Source organism: Lissotriton vulgaris, chromosome 11 (genome assembly GCF_964263255.1).
Source record: "Lissotriton vulgaris chromosome 11, aLisVul1.2, whole genome shotgun sequence".
Taxonomy (NCBI): domain Eukaryota; kingdom Metazoa; phylum Chordata; class Amphibia; order Caudata; family Salamandridae; genus Lissotriton; species Lissotriton vulgaris.
In genome coordinates this window covers 1,093,450,335-1,093,468,407 of record NC_141699.1, presented here as the reverse complement: position 1 = coordinate 1,093,468,407, position 18,073 = coordinate 1,093,450,335, and the positions used below count along the sequence as shown (strand labels likewise).

Here is an 18,073-nt window from a genome sequence, read left to right as displayed (position 1 = left end):
TTTAATGTAAGGATCTAGACCCCATTTTAATTTAAGGATCTAGACCCCATTTTAATTTAAGGAGCTAGACCCTATTTTAATGTAAGGATATAGACCCTATTTTAATGTAAGGATCTAGACCCTATTTTAATGTAAGGATCTAGACCCCATTTTAATGTAAGGATCTAGACCCCATTTTAATGTAAGGATCTAGACCCCATTTTAATGTAAGGATCTAGACCCTATTTTAATGTAAGGATCTAGACCCTATTTTAATGTAAGGATCTAGACCTCATTTTCATTTAAGGATCTAGACCTCATTTTAATTTAATGTAAGGATCTAGACCTCATTTTAATTTAATGTAAGGATCTAGACCCCATTTTAATTTAAGGATCTAGACTCTATTTTAATTCATGGAGTCCTTTTTCTTTCTACATCTTTGGTGAATGTGCAGATTACTCCATGCGTGTAATTAACAGACATTGACACAGGTCTCTTCAACCGTGGCCTGGTGTGTTTGTTTGCTAGTAATGTATATTTAGGGTATCCCTGTGATTTTAGACAAATTTCTATGTTGAGAAGACTCGTCTCAAGGTGCCTTTGCTGTGTGACGCCTTTACTAACCTCTGCCACAGGGGTGACCTTTACAAGGCAGTTCGTAAAAGGGCACAACTATACACATTTTTAGCTCAAATGCGTGTCTGAAGCACACTATCTTTAGAAGACATGATATTATTGTGTTCATTGTGTTGTTGGTCAGTTCGTTCTTACTTTTTATGGCTACAGTGAAACCTGTCCGGTCTTTGTCACCACCGCCCTGTGGGCCTTTAATCACACCATGTTTCCATGGCATGTGTTGCGTTGCGTCACACACCCATTGTGGAAACTTCACTTACATTTCCTTAGGCGAAACCAAACGGAGTCATGTGCTTAGCTTAATTAAATTTTGCTATCTGTCGTTTTTATGAGGTGTACAGCTGAGTAGCTATGTTTTTTCCATTCGTTTTTCTTTCAAACTTTAGAGGCCCCACACACCCTTTCCAACCCATGAAGTTGTGAGATTTTTTTTCTTTTGCGAAAATACATTTTTTTACTGGACAAAAGCTGAATTTAAGTAGGAGGATCAAAAATTTGCTAGCATTCTCGCCAAGAATTTTCAATTCTATTAAGGACATGGAGGCGAGGATTATGCTTCTCAAACTTTACTGCATCAACACAGCAGCCAATGAAAATATATTATTTTCGCAACAAACAATAAATTACTACATTTCCCATGAACACCATGGTTATAGGCACGCCCCCATAGTCCATAAGAACCCTCTGAGTGCGTTACACATCCTCTTTCTTTGAGGCGATAAGTCCATAACTTGAACCAAACGAACTCCAACATGGAAGAATATCTTCAGCTTAACAGCTTGACGTCCATCGTCTCTTAGTCCGACTTTTTCTCAGCTCCTGAAAAAAAGGATAACACCACCGTAATCACTGAAATACAGGGTGGGCAAGCGTATGATATACAGACATTAAGCCGAGTAGGATAATCCTCGCCTCCGTGTCCTTAATAGAATTGAAAATTCTTGGCGCGAATGCTAGCAAATTTTTGATTCTATTACAGGACCGGAGGCTTCTGATTATGCTAGTTTAACGCTTGATTAAATACAACTGAAGTAATATCTCCCACCGGCTTATAATAAAACGTTTTAAATGTCGATTCAGACGACCAATCTGCACAACGCATTATATCGTGTATACTTGACCCCAACTTATACGACTTCGACGCCATTGCGCCTCTTACAGAATGAGCACCAAAGATCCCAGTATCTACGCCAGCTTCAGCCATCACATAACGAAGCCATCTAGCTATTGTGGCCGCTACCACAGGTTTGAAGGGTTTTTGAATGGCAATTAATAATTGTTTACAACCCTGCGGCCGCAAGGCCTTGGTACATTCCTCGTAAGCTTTCAAGCAGTGAACCACACACAATTTATCATTGGTAGGAAAAGCATTATATGAAATGTGACGTGACAAAGTTTTAGTGCGACCTGTAATGTGAAAGGAAACCCCTTCCGGGGTGAACACTCTACCTGTTACGTCGAGCGCTCTCACATCCGAGGACCGTCTGCAAGACGATAAACACAATAACGTAGCCAGTTTTGCCGATAATTGCTTTCTGGACAGAAGAGCGTTGCTCAGCCAACTGTTGAATAAAGAAAGTACTAAGGACACATCCCACAAGCCGGTATACTTGGGTGAGGGCGACTTGGCAGCCCTGATGCCCTTTAACAGCTTACATACCATCGGGTGCATGCCCACCGGTTTCCCGTCTATCTGGGTATGCCCCGCTGAAATCGCCGAACGAAAATTATTAACCGACTGGTACGCTAAACCATATCCGGCCTTTTCCGTCAGAAAATTCAAAACTTGGGACAACTCTGTCCCCACGGGATCCAAACGTCGTCCCACGCACCAATCCACCCAGTTTTTCCAGGCTGAGGAATAACGTTTCCTGGTGGAAGGCGCCCATGCCTGTCTGATAAACTCAGCAGTTTCGCTCGAAATTCCCGGCAACTGCCACTGTTCCCGGAAAGCCTCCATGCCATCAGCGACAGCTTGCCCTCCAGTAGCAACGGGTGCTGTTCCTGTTGAGGGCCCTGCAACAACCATCTCGAGTCCGGAAGCATCCGTGGGCAATCGCAGCTCCACTGCAAGAGCTTGGGGAACCAAGCTTGAGACGTCCACCACGGAGTCACCATGACTATTGCCGCTTTCTGTCTGACTACCTGTGACATTACCCTGGGAATCAAGAGGAAGGGAGGAAAGGCATATTGCGTCCCCTGAGTCCAGTCCTGGAGGAAGGCATCCGTCGCCGCCGCCATCGGATCCGGTCTCCAGCTGAAGAACTGTTGAATCTGAAACGAGAGCCTGGAGGCAAATAGGTCCGTCTGAAACGGGCCCCACGTCGCCTGAAGCCACTGAAAGACACGAGGGAGCAGCTTCCACTCGCTGTAGTCCCTCAGGTGTCTGGAGTTCCAATCCGCTACCTGATTGGCCTGACCTGGAATGTATTCCGCCACCACTGAGATCTGGTTTTGGAGACAATAATGCCAAAAATCCTTGGCTATCTGAACAAGCATCGACGACCTCGTGCCGCCCAGCTTGTTGATATACCTCACCGCTGACACGTTGTCCAAACGGAGGAGGATGCAACAAGACGTCTGTTTTGGGGATAAAGTGCGAATCGCAAAAGACCCTGCTAGTAGTTCCAAACAATTTATGTGCATTTCTAGTTCTTGTGCCGACCATCTGCCGCCTGTAGAAACTTCTCCACAGCACTCGCCCCAGCCCCACCTGCTGGCGTCGGACTCGATCACTACCTCCGGTTGTGATCCGAATATCCCCCTGCCGTTCCAGGCATCTACGTGACTTAACCACCACTGTAGTTCTGTCCGTACCTCCTCTGACAGAGGTACCGAGTCCGTGTATGATAGGCCCCTCCTCAGATGTTGTATCTTGAGCCTTTGAAGGGCCCTGTAATGCAATGGCCCCGGAAAGATTGCTTGAATGGACGATGCCAGTATGCCTACTACTCTGGCCAGCGTCCTGAGAGTCACTACCTGACTGTCTAATAACTTCTTTATCTCTAGTTTCAAATCCCGCAATTTGGCTTGCGGAAGGTATAGTTGTGCCGACAGGGAATCGATCATGAACCCCAGAAACTCTACCGATTGCGTCGGAACCAGCATCGATTTCTTTGAGTTGATTACAAATCCCAAGCTTTGGAGTAATGACAGTCATGTTCAGATGTCGCAGGAGACCAAGTCGATCCTGTGCCATGAGTAATATATCGTCTAGATATATGATCAGTCGTACTCCTCTTTCCCTGAGGAAGGCGACCACCGGTTTCCTCACTTTCGTGAAGCACCATGGAGCCTAGGATAGACCGAAGGGAAGAGCCAAGTTTTCGTAACATTGGTCGTCCCACATGAATTGTAGAAACCTGCGATGTGGGGGAAAAATTGGTATAGACAGATATGCATCTTTGAGGTCCAGGCGGACAAACCAATCCCCTTCCTGCAGCAAATCTGCTAGGAGATGAATACCCTCCATTTTGAAATGGTTGTAGGTTAAGTATTGGTTGAAATCTCTAAGGGTGAGAACCAACCTGTTGCCGCCCCCTTTTTTCTGGACAAGGAAGACGTTGCTGAAGAAAGACCGAGGACCCCTCTGAACCTGGGTGATCGCCCCTTTCTTCAGCAATTCTTCCACCTCTTCGTTTATAAAATTGTGATCTTGTAGGGAAAAATGGAGAGGTGGAGGGGGAGACCCCTGCGCTGGACGGGAGTAAAATTCCAGCTGAAATCCCTGAACGGTTTGCAGCACCCATGCATCCTGCGTCAAAGCTCGCCACTGCGCCATGCAATGCTGCGTTCGTCCCCCCAACGGAAGAATGGAAAGATCTGTAACACTCACCGGAGTTCTGACTTGACTTGAAGGAAGCCCTGTTGTTCCTCGACTGGAAACGGCCCTTGGAGAATCTCCGCTTGGATGGATAGAAAGTTCCACCGCGGGTGGAGTCCCACTCTCCACGACCAAAGTCTCCACGCTGGGAGCCTTGCTGAAATCCTCGGCCTGACGAGCGGCCCCCGCCTCGTCCGGCCCTGGTGAAAACCCCTTGGCTAAGGGCCCGCTTTATTCCGCTCTGGGCCTTGTCAAGGGCGGTGAAGGTGCTGACGTATTTAGTAACGTCTTTTAAGAATTTGTCGCCAAAAAGGAAACCCCCCGCCAGGGGTCCCGCTTCCGCAAGGTCCGTGAGGTTGCTGTCCATCTGAAGAAGCAGGGATTTTCGCCTCTCAGAAGAGATGGCGCAGTTAGCGTTGCCCACGAGGCAAATGGCGCGCTGGGCCTAGCCCGCTAGAATGTCCGGGTCAACCGCTTCCGTACCCTCCTTGGCCTTCAGCGCCATTTCCAAAATTTTTGCGAGGGGCCCCACGACGTCCAACATCTTGTCCTGGCAGCACCGCCAAGCCCTATCCAACCCCCTCTTCGGGTCCTTCGAGAACTTTCGTAAGAACGTGAGCATGCTCGCGTCTATCTCCGGAGTATCTGCTACACCATCCGGAATCTCAGGCCGGGGACACTCCGACCTCAAACGATTACGAACCTCCCTGCTGAAAGACTTACGGAGGTTCTCGTGCAGATATTCGGCGACCGCCGGGGGTGGAATCCAGTCCGAGGACCGGGGGTGGACGATATCCTACGGGTCAAAACTGAAAGTCCCGATTTTTTTCTTCCGTCTGCTTCGGGTCGACTCTGGCCTTCTTAAAGGGAGGAGGATGCTCCTCCGAAGTGTCGGTGTCGGTACCCGTGTCCGTATTCGTGGTAGCAGTGTTCGTATCCACAGATATTGGGCGTTTAGATTTGGCCTTTCCGCCCACGTTGGGCTGGTCCGATGGCCCTTTCGCCGGCAGGGAAGCCAAAGACTGAGCATGCGGCCACTGCTGCCCGGTTGAGCCCGTCGCGGAAGAAGTGGCTGCTTGTTTCGGTTTCTGATTCTTCTTCCCTCCATAGCCATGGCGTTTGGCAAAACCCTCGAGCTGTTTGCGAATAGGGCGCAGAGCCTCTGCAAGTGCCTGGTGCACCGTCTGCGGGACTTGCGTCTCCATAGCCTTCGCCACCGAAGCTTGGACCGAGGCATCCAAGGCTTCCACGATATTATCTTCTAAAACAGCCTCCTGCTGTCCTTCTACAATCTCCTCCTCATCCTGATGTTCCTCATCTGGGTAACGAACCCAACCCTCCATGGTGAAGGAACGCTGGCGATCTGCCGATACAAGGGGGTAATGGGGGGGGGTCTGCCCAGGCACACTGGTACACAAATTGCTGGCAACGTTTCCTAAACCCCCTCAGCAAAGCTGTAATCAAAGGTCAAAGACCTGGGCCCTTCGATTCCGTGAGCGTGTGCACACTCTGGGCCACGTATCAACTTTCCAACCAACAAGCTCAAGAGTGCTGGCGATCACACAAGGGGTCCTGCCGGTGTGTGGAACGCGTAGGCAATGCGTTCGCAGAAAGTCGAGGAATCAGACCGAGGCGCGCCGCCCAAACGCTACCAAAACCGCCGAATTAGCCCAATTTGGTAAGCGTTTAGGTTGCGCGCGTCGGCCGAGAGCCACCCGGATGAAGCGTCGGGGCGTACGAGGGAAGCCTCTGCGCGCCTAGCGGCTGCCGGTAACTGGCTCCTATGCGGTGCGCGGCGGCCCCCTTGTCGGTCAAAGACCGTTGTTCTGGACGCTCGTTAAGCGCGCGGTCCAGTGGACGGACGTCCAAAGTTTATGGCTCTGAAGTGGTTCATGAACGGACAGAGAAAGTGCAACAATAAGTCAAACACAAAGTAATAAAACCATTCAAATTCGTAGCTAATCGCTCAATCATACAAACACATAACAAAGCAATTCACATTAACCCCAAAGGAACAACCCAAACACAAGCATAGTGAGGGGACCAAGGGGAGGTGCACTTAACTCTGACTTGAGCAGCAAAGAAAGAGGATGTGTAACGCACGCAAAGGGTTCTTATGGACTATGGGGGCGTGCCTATAACCATGGTGTTCATGGGATATGTAGTAATTTATTGTTTGTTGCGAAAATAATATATTTTCATTGGCTGCTGTGTTGATGCAGTAAAGTTTGAGAAGCATAATCCTCGCCTCCATGTCCTTAATAGAATTGTGTTTTTAAAACTTGTATTAGAGAAAATTATTTTGCAAGTAGAATTTTGTAGTTTTCCAAGTTTGCAACTTTGACGACTTTCTGACTTTGTGAACTCTGCAAAACTTCAAAAATAACCCCCAAAACTTACCCTGCCTATTTTTTAACCTAGGCTGTAAATGTTTAGAAGACTGTTTGCCCTAGTGTGGATAAATATTGTCATGAGGCAGCATTTTATGTTCATGCTGCGTCAGAGGCATTTCCTAATAGGATCTTACGGCGATGAATGGAGTGCAAGGAGAGGGCTAGTTGGGTAAGAGCCAGGTTTTCATGGCCTTTAGGGCTGGGAACCAACGGACCGCGGTATGAAGCTGAGGTGGAAATGTGCTCAGGGACCCTCCACCTCACAGCAGCGCTCTCCCCTCCACCGCCTGCGATGGCACTGGGCATTGGGATAAGGCGGCTGTTTAGAGCTGAGCTGTGCAAGACGATTGGTACAAGCGCCTTGAAGGCCTGAGGGCATCCATATGGGAACATATTGAGTTCTGCCCGTAGACCACTTACAGTCCAATAATGATTTTTTAAATCCTATTTTGAAGTTGATGAAACCATGATGGCGACACCGCGTAAAAGCATGGCGCTGTCGCAGTTGAATCCACCCTGAGGCCAGCATTGGTCACCAGTGCCGCTGGTTCAGGAGACCAGAATGTGGCACCCTAGGCTCTCCTCTGCCAGCGGTCACCTCTTCTTCGTCAGTTTGGCCCTCATTCATTGCAACCGCACAACGCTTCTGATCGCTGGTTTCCTCTGTAAACTGGACATCCTTGCTTGCATGTGATAGTTGGACCAGATGACCTGCTCCAGAGGCTGAGGTGGACGTTGAATGAAATGGGCAGCAGTTATTGCCGTCTGAGGAGCCTCGCACGTCAAGGGGCGAGGTCTGAAGTGTATGGCAGCCGAGACACTGTCCGAGTATGAGGTGGAGGGAAAGAGTGAAGAGTTAGTTAGGGTGGTTGGTCTAAGAATCTGTTTTCTTCTGGATCAACATGTGTTCACTTTTTTCCACTGAGACGTCCTGAACCTGACCGCTTTAGTCCATGTTTTTAAAGCCAGGTTGGGTGAGATCTGTTTTGCAGGGCATTGGCAGGCTCTGCGTTTACCTAGAGCAGCTGGCCAAGGTACTGCTATGCAGGGCAAGGTGGGATCCAAAAAGGAACTCTTGATTGTTTTTGTTGTTTGTTTTTTAAAGTCTCCAAGCCACATTACAGAGAGCAAGTGCAGCAAGCAAGTCTGATCCAGTTCACAGAACAGCTGACTTTAACTCGCAAATTTCTAAATTGATTTGCTAAGATGCCACAGTTCCCTAGAAGCTATATTTATCTGCAGCAACAAGTCCCGTCTGTCAGCGTCAAGAGACTCATCGGAGTCACATGCGCTATTGAAATGCTTCAGTCAGTCATTTATTCTGCATCTAAATGAAAACTGCGCAGGGCTCTCACAGGAGTGTTTTCGATGGTCCGTGATTTGTGGTTTCCCGGGTCCACCCAACCATAAAAGCAGCCCATTGTTCACCAGCCCGCGGGGGATCTCAGGTGTCTTGGGTGGACAGTCCAGTCTTGTAAGCTACCCACCATAGTCACTGACCACAAGTGTGCTGGAACCTGTGTCCAGTATGGATAGTCCTGCTCTGAGGGCAGCCCTCTTCTCACTAGCCTGTTGGAGCCGGTGTCCTGTATGGACAATGTAGCCTTGAAAGCAACCCTGTGTCCTCTAGCCTCCTGGAGACGACATGCTGACCTGTATGGACGGTCCATCCCCGACTGAGCTGTTTTGGATCAGGGAGGAATTACTTTTTCTGTGTTCAACTCCAAGCCCCTCATCGCTTTGTCCAGTCCTCATTGTGAGGAACGCCTCTGATCCTCCTCATCTGTGGCTTTGATCTGAGTGATGTTGGGCTTGGGGTACTCTCCAGCTTTCGACGCAGATTTCTCTGGTAGTTTCTGTCTTGTCGTGGAGGAAGCTTCTACCTATGTCTAGACACTTACAATAGCTTACCTTGAAAATAAAAGATGTGTTGTGTGCTCAGTGGCTGCAAAGGTGGAGGCAGTTCCCTTCCTTAGGCCTGGTTGTTTTTTGTGTTTGTTCTGGATGCACACACAGTCTCTGTTTTTGGTGGGTGGAAGGGTTGGAGGAGAGCTGACCTGGTATGTATTACATATCCTCTGACTACTCATTGGAGCTGCTTTGAAAAGCACGATTAGCGTTTGGAATAAACCTGAAGTAAGTATATTCTACAATAACATAACAAAACGTGTATTTGTAAAGCGCACGTTCACCCGAAGGGTATCTTGACACTGAATAGCAGATGTTTATTGTTATCCATCTCAATGGTACTCATTTTGACTCACTATGACTTTCTCTTCGGACACAATCATTCAATTAACCGTATGATGCTTTTACATTTAGTGGACTTTATCACTCATATTGTGAATAATGCACTGTAAATTCAGAGTGCTCCATTTTTCATACAGATAGCAAATTTACTGTCCTCAAATGCTTCTTGTCGCCAAATAAAGTTTTTTTTCTCAACGTTAAGGGAACCAATGGTCCTCTTAAACAGCAAAGGACTGAAGCGATATTTTTACGAAACTCTCACCACTTGGAGCCTGAGCGTGCTAAGCTGAGCAAGGGATGGGTGAGTTATTACTTTTTCTCTTCACACTCCCCAATGCAGCAATGAAGCTGCTCCCCCTCCTCATCCTTCGGCTGAGCAAGGACAGAGGTGGAAATGAACTGCACCTGTCCGGCTTGCTTAGAGAATCCTCTTTAAGATCCATCTATAAATGTGCACATCAATAACACTCTGGCTTTTTTAATTGTTTTTAATATGCATGCTCCAAATTGGGTCAATCACTGCATGTCAAGAGGTGAAAAATGTATCCCACTTTAGAAGTTCAATCACGGGAGATCTGGGAAGAGATATTTTACCTGTCTGGTGCATAAGTTACAAATTCATGCAGTAAGTGTCACAGACTGAGTTTGTCTCGTGAAGATTATTTGGTCTTAGACTGTATTTTTCATGAGGTTCATAAAAAAACTGGATCAGTCCTGTCAATGTATAACATTTATGCATACTCCTCTCATAATCATCGATTTTCCATTTGCAACGCAGTGAAAAGTTTGCCTGTGGGAGCTCCACCTTTCTCTGTTACAAACACATTGGGCTATGTTTGGCCTCATATGGGAGTACAAGTTACAATTAATACACAAGTGGACATAGCACACCTTGAGAGCAGAGTGATGCAAGACTTTGGTACTTAGTTGAAAAATGATAAGCAGAAAGGAATTTGGGCTGTGGACAGAAATGGCAGGCAGATAAATTAAAACCATCAAGGAGACTTGGAAGGTTACTACCTGCTTAAAGACTGGCTCTGGAGTTCTCAATTAACTGTGCACTTCTTCATCTTCGCAACCTCATCCCTAAAGGCACTTACAAGCCTGGTGACTGGTCCAGTTCAGGTGCCACAGACCTCCAGGGGCGTGTGGTCCCCAACTACGGTGATTGAGGTATTTTGCCAGTGGTGTTCTGGGGTCTGTCCAACTATGGCTCTGCAAACTGGGCCAAGTACATGATTTCACCGTATGACTCTGGGCAACGAGGGCAAGCAAATCTAGACTTTCAGGGCAATAGTGTGGGAGCCACCAGCTCAGAACTCAACAGTCCTCCAACAGATACAGTAATTATGTTACACAGCCCAGTGCTTGTCTTACTAAAAAAGAAAGTACTTTATTAACCCAGCAAAATCCAATTCCATACGGTTCAGTGGGGCTCAGAGGCTCAGATGCAAGATTGAGACTGCAGCTATAACGCATCATAAAACAGTCCGTCCACTATGGTGGCCTCTCTCTATTCCATTTACTGGGATGCTGCCTGTAGCTCTTCAGTTCTAGTAATTCACATCACTATATCTCCACTCAGCATTTCAGGTCAGGAGTTTGTACCCAAATTGAAGCGGTCATTTAGACCACAGTTACTGCTCCTGCTGCAGGACTTGGTTGCTCGTCGGTTTTAGTCTTGGTGTAAGGCCTAATATTTTACCTGCTTATGTTGTTGTGGTTGGCTGGCTGTGGCGGGCACTCCTTGGGCTGGTGCTCTCAGCAGCATTGTTGCTGACATAGAACCGCGCGGTACAAAAGGGGGTGTTGATGAACGGAGCAGCGGTTTCCCTAGGGGCTGGGTCTGTGGTCAGGGAGCATCAGGGTTGGACTGCTCGTCCGGTGGCCATCCAAGCAGATGCAGCTTCCAGACCGGGATCCAATGCTTCCTCATTGTACGGTTCACACGCGGTGGAGGGGTTGGACAGTTGCAGCCTCCAGGCCGGGATCAGCTCCTTCTTCGGTGGTGATATATGCTCCTCCTCCCGATTCATTGAGGTAGGTGGGATGGGCAGCAACATTCAGCCTTCAGTGCTGTGGAAGTGCTGAACAGCATTGGTTGACTTCTTGTCTTGATTTTCCTATAAGCACCACTGAGGAGGCGACCGTCTGAGACTAGGAAACCCATGACTGCAGTTTTTGGCCCTGGCCTCGCTCCCAATGGCAGTCCGCAAATTCTGGGTGCTCCGCAGGCCTGGACCGCAGCTGACTTCTTCTGGACAGTTTCTCCTCCTGCAGGGCCAGACCCTTTTCTTCCCTTTCTGATCAGACTGGCAGGCCGGCTTCTAGGTGCTAGACAGACCTTCAGCTTCTCCATCAAGTAGAGCAGACACCAGCCCTGCTCACTCCGCATTCCTTGCAGAGCTGTGCAGAGCACCCTCTTCCTTGGCACTGGAAGAAAACGGGCTGCTTTGGCTTATCACTTTTTCCATGGGGGGTTGTGGATCCACTCTTAAGGTTTTAGAACCCGTCTGGGTTGGTTCTGTTTCAAATCTCATTTTCTAGCTCCTTAGTCATAGCCTTCGGGAAAGTTACTGCTCTCAGAGCGGGTAGCGACGGGGCTCGCTCCAGCCTGGAGTATCCAGAAAAGTAAGCAAGAAATGTCACCCGTCTTCTTGAAGCAGTAATCCGGGACTTTGTCACTTTAAACAGACTGCAGTCCCACCCTCCTCTCTTATCTACCAAATGGCAGTTCTCTGGAAGAACTCCCCACAGGCTGCTGCGGGGGCGGGCGGCGACAGACAGTGCCCACCGGAAATTGAAAATATGGCATCTGTCTGTAGGCTTGGAAATAAAATCCCAATATGGTTCGCACGGGGGCAAGGCTTAAACTCTAGGACTCGGCCTGTCAATGATGCGGGATTAATGGTTTGTGTGCTGTTGGTTACAGTCATGGACCGATAAAGCTCTTTCATTTCCCTTTGACGGGAACCGTGTGCCCATAGGGTCTTCCCATAGATGTCTCAAGCCCATATTGATCAATGTGCTTTTAACTTTTTCTAACCAACTGATCTTTTATGCGGTGTCAGCTTGCCAGACATCCTTCAGGGCTGCAGCATAATGTTAGTTCGGGGGTGGTTAACAGTCTGCACCAGTATGCTATCGGCGGGACCTTGCTACCTCATACAGTGGATTACATCCTAGATCATGGTATAGGGGCTTTACGGGGGTGTTTTGCAGGAGACCAGTGATGCCTCTTAAGAATTTGTTTTGGGCTAAAACTTTTGGTGTCAGATTTTCAAAGCCCCATGGCTTTGGTATTTTAGATCTTCAGAGCAGGGCTTATTGGCTTGGTTAGTGATGTTTTATGTTCTCTGGCCAATGCCCTTGCCAGTTGGCGATATTTTAGGGCCATAGTATCTATCTGAGGTTTCAAATTTAGATTTGTTGCAATGGTAATCCCTAGATAATTAAAAGTCAGTCTGTTCGAGAGATACACTGCCCTTGATTGCCCGATGCTTGTGTAGGACCATAAATTTAGTTTTGTTCGTTTTTATCACAAGACCACGGAGCTTGCAAAGATCTTCAAAGCGCGTGAGTGCTCGCTGTAAACTGCTCTGTGTTTTCGAGATGACAAGCGTGTTATCTGTGAACCTACGTATGGGTATTTTGGTACCTGCAAATGTTGGTGCATCTGTTGGATGGGTGGAGAGGAAATTAACAACCCCATTCAGAAATAATGAAAATAATTTTGGGGCCATGACACACCCTTGGCGAGCCCCTTTAGATACAGGAAATCGGTTTGTGTTGTTACCCTGTGCGCCCCATCACACCTGTGCAAAGTTGCCCTTGTGTAGTCTCACGACTATAGATAATATATCAAATGGCATCCCTAGGTCAATTAGAACCGACCAGAGGTTTTTTTTGGGTAGAACAGGTAAGACGCAGATTTCAAATCCACAAAGGCAGCATAAATTGTGCCTCCCGTAATCACTACAGTGCAGCAATATATTAATACAAAACTAAATACCTGGTCGATGGTACTGACATGTGCACGAAAACCTGCCTGTAGAGTTGTTTGTATATCATTATCTGTGATGTGTTTGTATATCATTATCTGTGATCCACTCCTGAATTCTTGCCAGCACTTATCTTGGCACTACCTTTTGTATCTAATCAATCAGGCATATTGGCTTTTAGTTGCTAGGACTAGATCGGTCACCTTTTTTATAGATTTGACAACACGAAGGTTTAAGTGTCAGTAAAAGATGGGCGCACTGCTAGAGATTAAAGCAGCATGAGTATACAGAATACCAACCATAAGGTTGGTGGTGCAACTGGGTGAATGGAAAACCTATGAACACTCAGAAGTCTAACCAGAAGGCCGGCTGGACCCTAAACATTAGAAACAAAATACCCTATGCACACACATTCGAAAGTACAAACAATCATCATATCATTGGATAAGTACAAAATGCAAAGGGTAAGGTAGCAGAATGACGAAGGAGTCTTGTGTAGACTAAAATCCTCAGTTCTTTATTTTCTTGACATAGAAACAGCAGCCAGCCGACACGTGTTTCATCGCTCACGCGAATCTTCAGGGCTCGAACGCTACTGTATACGCAAAGGAAGTCGCTCTGCCGGTGATACTTTCCGACCCGTAGGGGCCCTTGACCAATACAAGTAAAAGTAGAACAATGAAGGTCACTTCCGACTAGGTAACGTCGGACAGGACAGATGAGAAAATAATGTGAGGAGATCGTAGCGATGCCAGAAGTTTCAAAAGTGAATCCACTAGGGGGGGGCGTGGCCAACTGCCGAACATGGCGGCAGCTTAACTCGGGAGCTCCGCAAGGCAATCCGGCCCGCACAATAATCCGCATGCACATCCGTCTACTAACCTGCCTGAAGGGGTGAAATCGGCTCCGGGAACCGAGCGGCGCACAACGAGCCGCCCCCAGCGCAAATCCGACGCCGGGAAGTGCTCCATCCGTCGACGGTGAGACGAGGCCTGCGACAACTCGGCAGCACCGGCCCAGAGTTCGGGGGCAGGCCGACCGGAAGCGCGCCTTGCCCGGCCGGGAGGAGTCAGCCTCGGCCGGCATCCGCTCCTCCTTGCTTGGCGCCAAGTTCCACCACGGCGCTCACTTAACGCTGCACCTGGGAGCACCCTTGAGCCAAGACTCCAGTGATATCAAGGGCGGGAGAGGCACCGCACAACATCGAAGCAGCCCCAGATCTACGCTACCGGACGGACGCCCCGACAAATACGGCAAGACAGGGCGAGGGTCGCCTGGGTAAACGCGGTCCCCCCACAGCACTGAACATTGCTCCGAACCGCCGTTGGGCAGAAGGGCTGAATTCATCGTAGTGGCGCCAGTCTCCGGCTGCCCATTGCAGCCCTAGAAAGCGGCGGCGCGACCCACGTGGAGAGGAGAAACAATACGATATCCGAGAGATGCACACGCCGCCATCAGCACCGCGAAAACCCTTCTGCTGAATCCAACGGCAGCTACACTACAGGCCGGGATCGACCTGGGCCCTGCGGTCCCTGCTCCTTTTACCGGCTGCTTCGACGGCGAACACCAAGGGGAAGGCCTACACGGACACTATCAGCCCTAGCACACCAACATGACGGGCAAAAACACGAGGAGCATGACAGCGACGCAAGCAAAGCTTGATAAGTTTGCCTATGCCCAGAACAGCCACTCACAGGGACCTGGACGGCACTCCGCCGGTGCCTCCTCTGACACCAATGGCACTGGAAAAGTCACACTGGAAGCCATAATGAGAACTCTCACAGACGTCCAAGTGACGGTAGGCACCATCTCCACTGAGGTGAACTTGCTACGAGCGGATTTTAAGAAAATGTTGGAGAGAGTGTCGCAAGTGGAGGTGGTCACGAAATCCCTCATTGAAGACACTTCTGACCTTCAGGTGGCGATGGAGCGACTAGAAAGGACCACTAAACAACTACAGGAAAAACTGGACGACCAGGAAGGACGCTCGAGAAGAAATAACGTCCGCATCCTAGGCCTTCCGGAATCGGAGGGGAAGGGGGCCATGGACCTGTACATCGAGGACCTCATTAAGACCCAACTACAACCTAAAGGCCTGTCAGCCTTCTTCTCCATTGAGAGGGCTCATCGAGTCCCGGGGGGTACGCCCCAACCAGGGGCCACGCCGCGACCGGTGCTGGCCAGACTCTTCAACTATAGGGACAGGGACGCCATTTTGCAGGCGGCCAGGGTGGCGCCGCCGGTAAAAATCCTGAACTCCACGCTAGCGTACTTCCCAGACTACACGGCCGAGGTGGCCAGGCGTCGGAAATCCTTCAATGAAATCAAAAAGACGCTGCGAGACAGGGAACTACCCTATTCAATGCTCTTCCCCGCCAAACTGCGGATTGTGGCCGAGGGAAGGACATGGTTCTTCGACAATCCTGAGGTGGCACGAGAATGGCTGGATGGCTGGAGACCGGCGGGCAAGCCTCAACGCCCGCCCAAGGACCGCCAGGATCGCCGTAATGAGAAGACGCCGGAACACCGTGCGGCCAGCCCGGCCACTGAGCAGGGCGCGGCCGGGGGCCTGGACTCCGATCTCGAGAGGGACCCGTTTGATTCAGGTCAGCCTAGCAGGGGATGAATGGCTACACTGGAAGCACCAAGAACTGACACTGCCCTTGGGACCTTGGACCGATGGAACTGAGTAGGGCGGGTTTTGGCCGGAGCCTGTAGGGGACTCACCAACCCCACAAGCAAGTAAGACTAGACAGGGGGGGGAGAAAAGCACTCTGCCAAGTTGGGGATGCGGGCGGGAATTCGTCCGTGGTGCAGGGGAGCAGGGAGGGGGTGGAGGGATGGGAGTTACGAGGTTCAAGTTAAAGTTAAGTTTTATGGTCATCATTATTGCAATCTCACAAGGCACGGGAACACTGCTCACTATGGGCGGCGTGCGCCGCCTCCGCATTCTGGCGTCCTTCTCCTACTGAACATGGAGAACACGGTTCATACACTCAAATGGCACAACATGATCGAGCTACACCCACAATGGGTACCCCTGTAACGACGTTGGTGCCCCCACTGAAGCTCCTTACATGGAATGTCAGAGGGTTGGGAGACAAAATTAAACGGGGTCTGGTGCTGCAAACTGTTAAACGTAATCGGTCAGACCTAGTGCTGCTGCAAGAAACACATTTGGCGGGGACCACCTGTAAGGCTCTAAATAGGCGTGGGTACACCATGGCAGTACACTCCGAGTTTACCTCGGGTTCCAGGGGCACCGGGATACTCCTCAGAAACAACTCCCCCTTCCTGGTCACTGGCCACAAGACAGATGATCAGGGACGGTTCGCAGCACTCTCAGGCCAGTGGGAGGGGAGAGCCTTGAATGTGATATCTGTATACATCCCCCCAGCACTGCATGCTACAGCCTTGCCGGCGCTAAGCCGATTCCTTATTGACCTCCCTGAGGGGGACGTGATCCTGGGGGGAGATTTCAATGCCATCACGGACCCTCTGCTAGACACCTTTCCCCAGCGAGCGCGCCAGAGAGGGTCTGCCACACTTCCGGGATTTTTATCTGCTATGGGCCTCACAGACATCTGGCGCCACCTGAACCCTACAGCGCAGCAATACACACACTACTCTGCACCCCACAACACCCTCTCCCGTATTGACTACTTCTTCTTTCTAGGGGTTGGACTGAGCTCTGTGGATAGTATTGATATCCTACCACGAGGAATTTCTGATCACTCCCCGGTCTCCCTTCACATTTCTACCAAGGATTGTAAGCGGGGTAGGCTGTACCCGATCTATCCCAATTATCTGCAGGTCCCTGCCACTGGGAAAAAACTCAAGTTAGCCACCACACACTATTTTACTGAGAATACTGGGTCGGTCACCTCACCCTCAATTCTGTGGGAGGCCTATAAGACGGTCCTCAGAGGGGCATCCATATCGGCCATTACTGGGCATAAAAGGGAGTCTAGGGCTACACTGGCCAATTTGGAATTCGCATTACACGCGGCGAACACTGCACATATGGCAAACCCCACTCCTGAGACGCTACATGAACTGCAGCTCCGTCAGCAGCAACACCAGGCACACCTCACTGTAATCACCAAAGGACACCTCGCGAGCACGGCGCACAGGATCTATGATGTGGGCGATAAGGCGGGGAAGATGCTGGCGTGGCTGGACAAACGGGGTGGCAGTAACAAGGGAATACACGGGCTCTACGATGCGACCGGCGTGCTGCAAACTCACCCGGAGCAAATCATCCAGACTTTAGCTCGCCACTTCCAGGGGATCTACACACCGACACGACCAGTCACTGAGCGGGAGGCCACAGACTCACTTAGTCACATCCCTGTCCCCGTACTCACACCTGAAGCACAGCAGGAACTTGATGCAGACCTGACAGAGGGAGAGGTCCAGTTGGCGATACAGGCGCTGCAGTCAGGCAAAGCCCTAGGCCCAAACGGAATTCCTGTGGAATGGTATAAGGCGATGGACTCTGTCCTGGCCAAGCCCCTCCTACACATGTATAACGACAGCGTACAAAAGGCGCTGCTCCCACTCGATCAACGCACAGCCACCATTGTGGCCATCCCCAAACCATCTAAGCCACAAACAGATAGTGCCTCATACCGACCCATCTCACTGCTCAACGCAGAAGCAAAGGTCCTGGCGAAGCTCCTGGCCAGTCGCCTAACCAAGCATCTGAGTACCCTAATACACCCTGACCAGTCGGGCTTTATGCCACATAGAAGCACAGCGCTTAATCTACGGAGGGTACATGGGGTATTGGCGAAGGCGCATCTTCTTAAGGAGCAGGCTGTGATACTTTCCTTAGATGCTAAAATGGCCTTTGATTTGGTAGAGTGGGAATACCTTTTTGCTGACCTAACCCGCATGGGCTTCGGGCCCCATTATATGGCATGGGTGCGACTGCTCTACGCCCAGCCGATGGCACAAGTGGTGGCGAACGGACGCATATCCTCGACCT

The 18,073-nt window shown here is 49.8% G+C and overlaps 1 protein-coding gene across 2 annotated transcripts in view; it reads left to right on the top strand.

The window, feature by feature from the left end:
- The window catches only part of PCYT1A (phosphate cytidylyltransferase 1A, choline), a 170,537-nt gene that overhangs the window by 93,648 nt on the left and 58,816 nt on the right, over positions 1 to 18,073 (top strand). The window contains exon 4 of one of the 2 annotated variants that reach the window (XM_086944610.1): positions 9,285 to 9,383. The exons of the other annotated variant lie outside the window; for it this stretch is intronic. Coding sequence (XP_086800736.1) covers positions 9,285 to 9,383 — 99 coding nt within the window. The remainder of the gene's footprint in view (positions 1 to 9,284; positions 9,384 to 18,073) is intronic. 2 annotated transcript variants of the gene reach the window in all.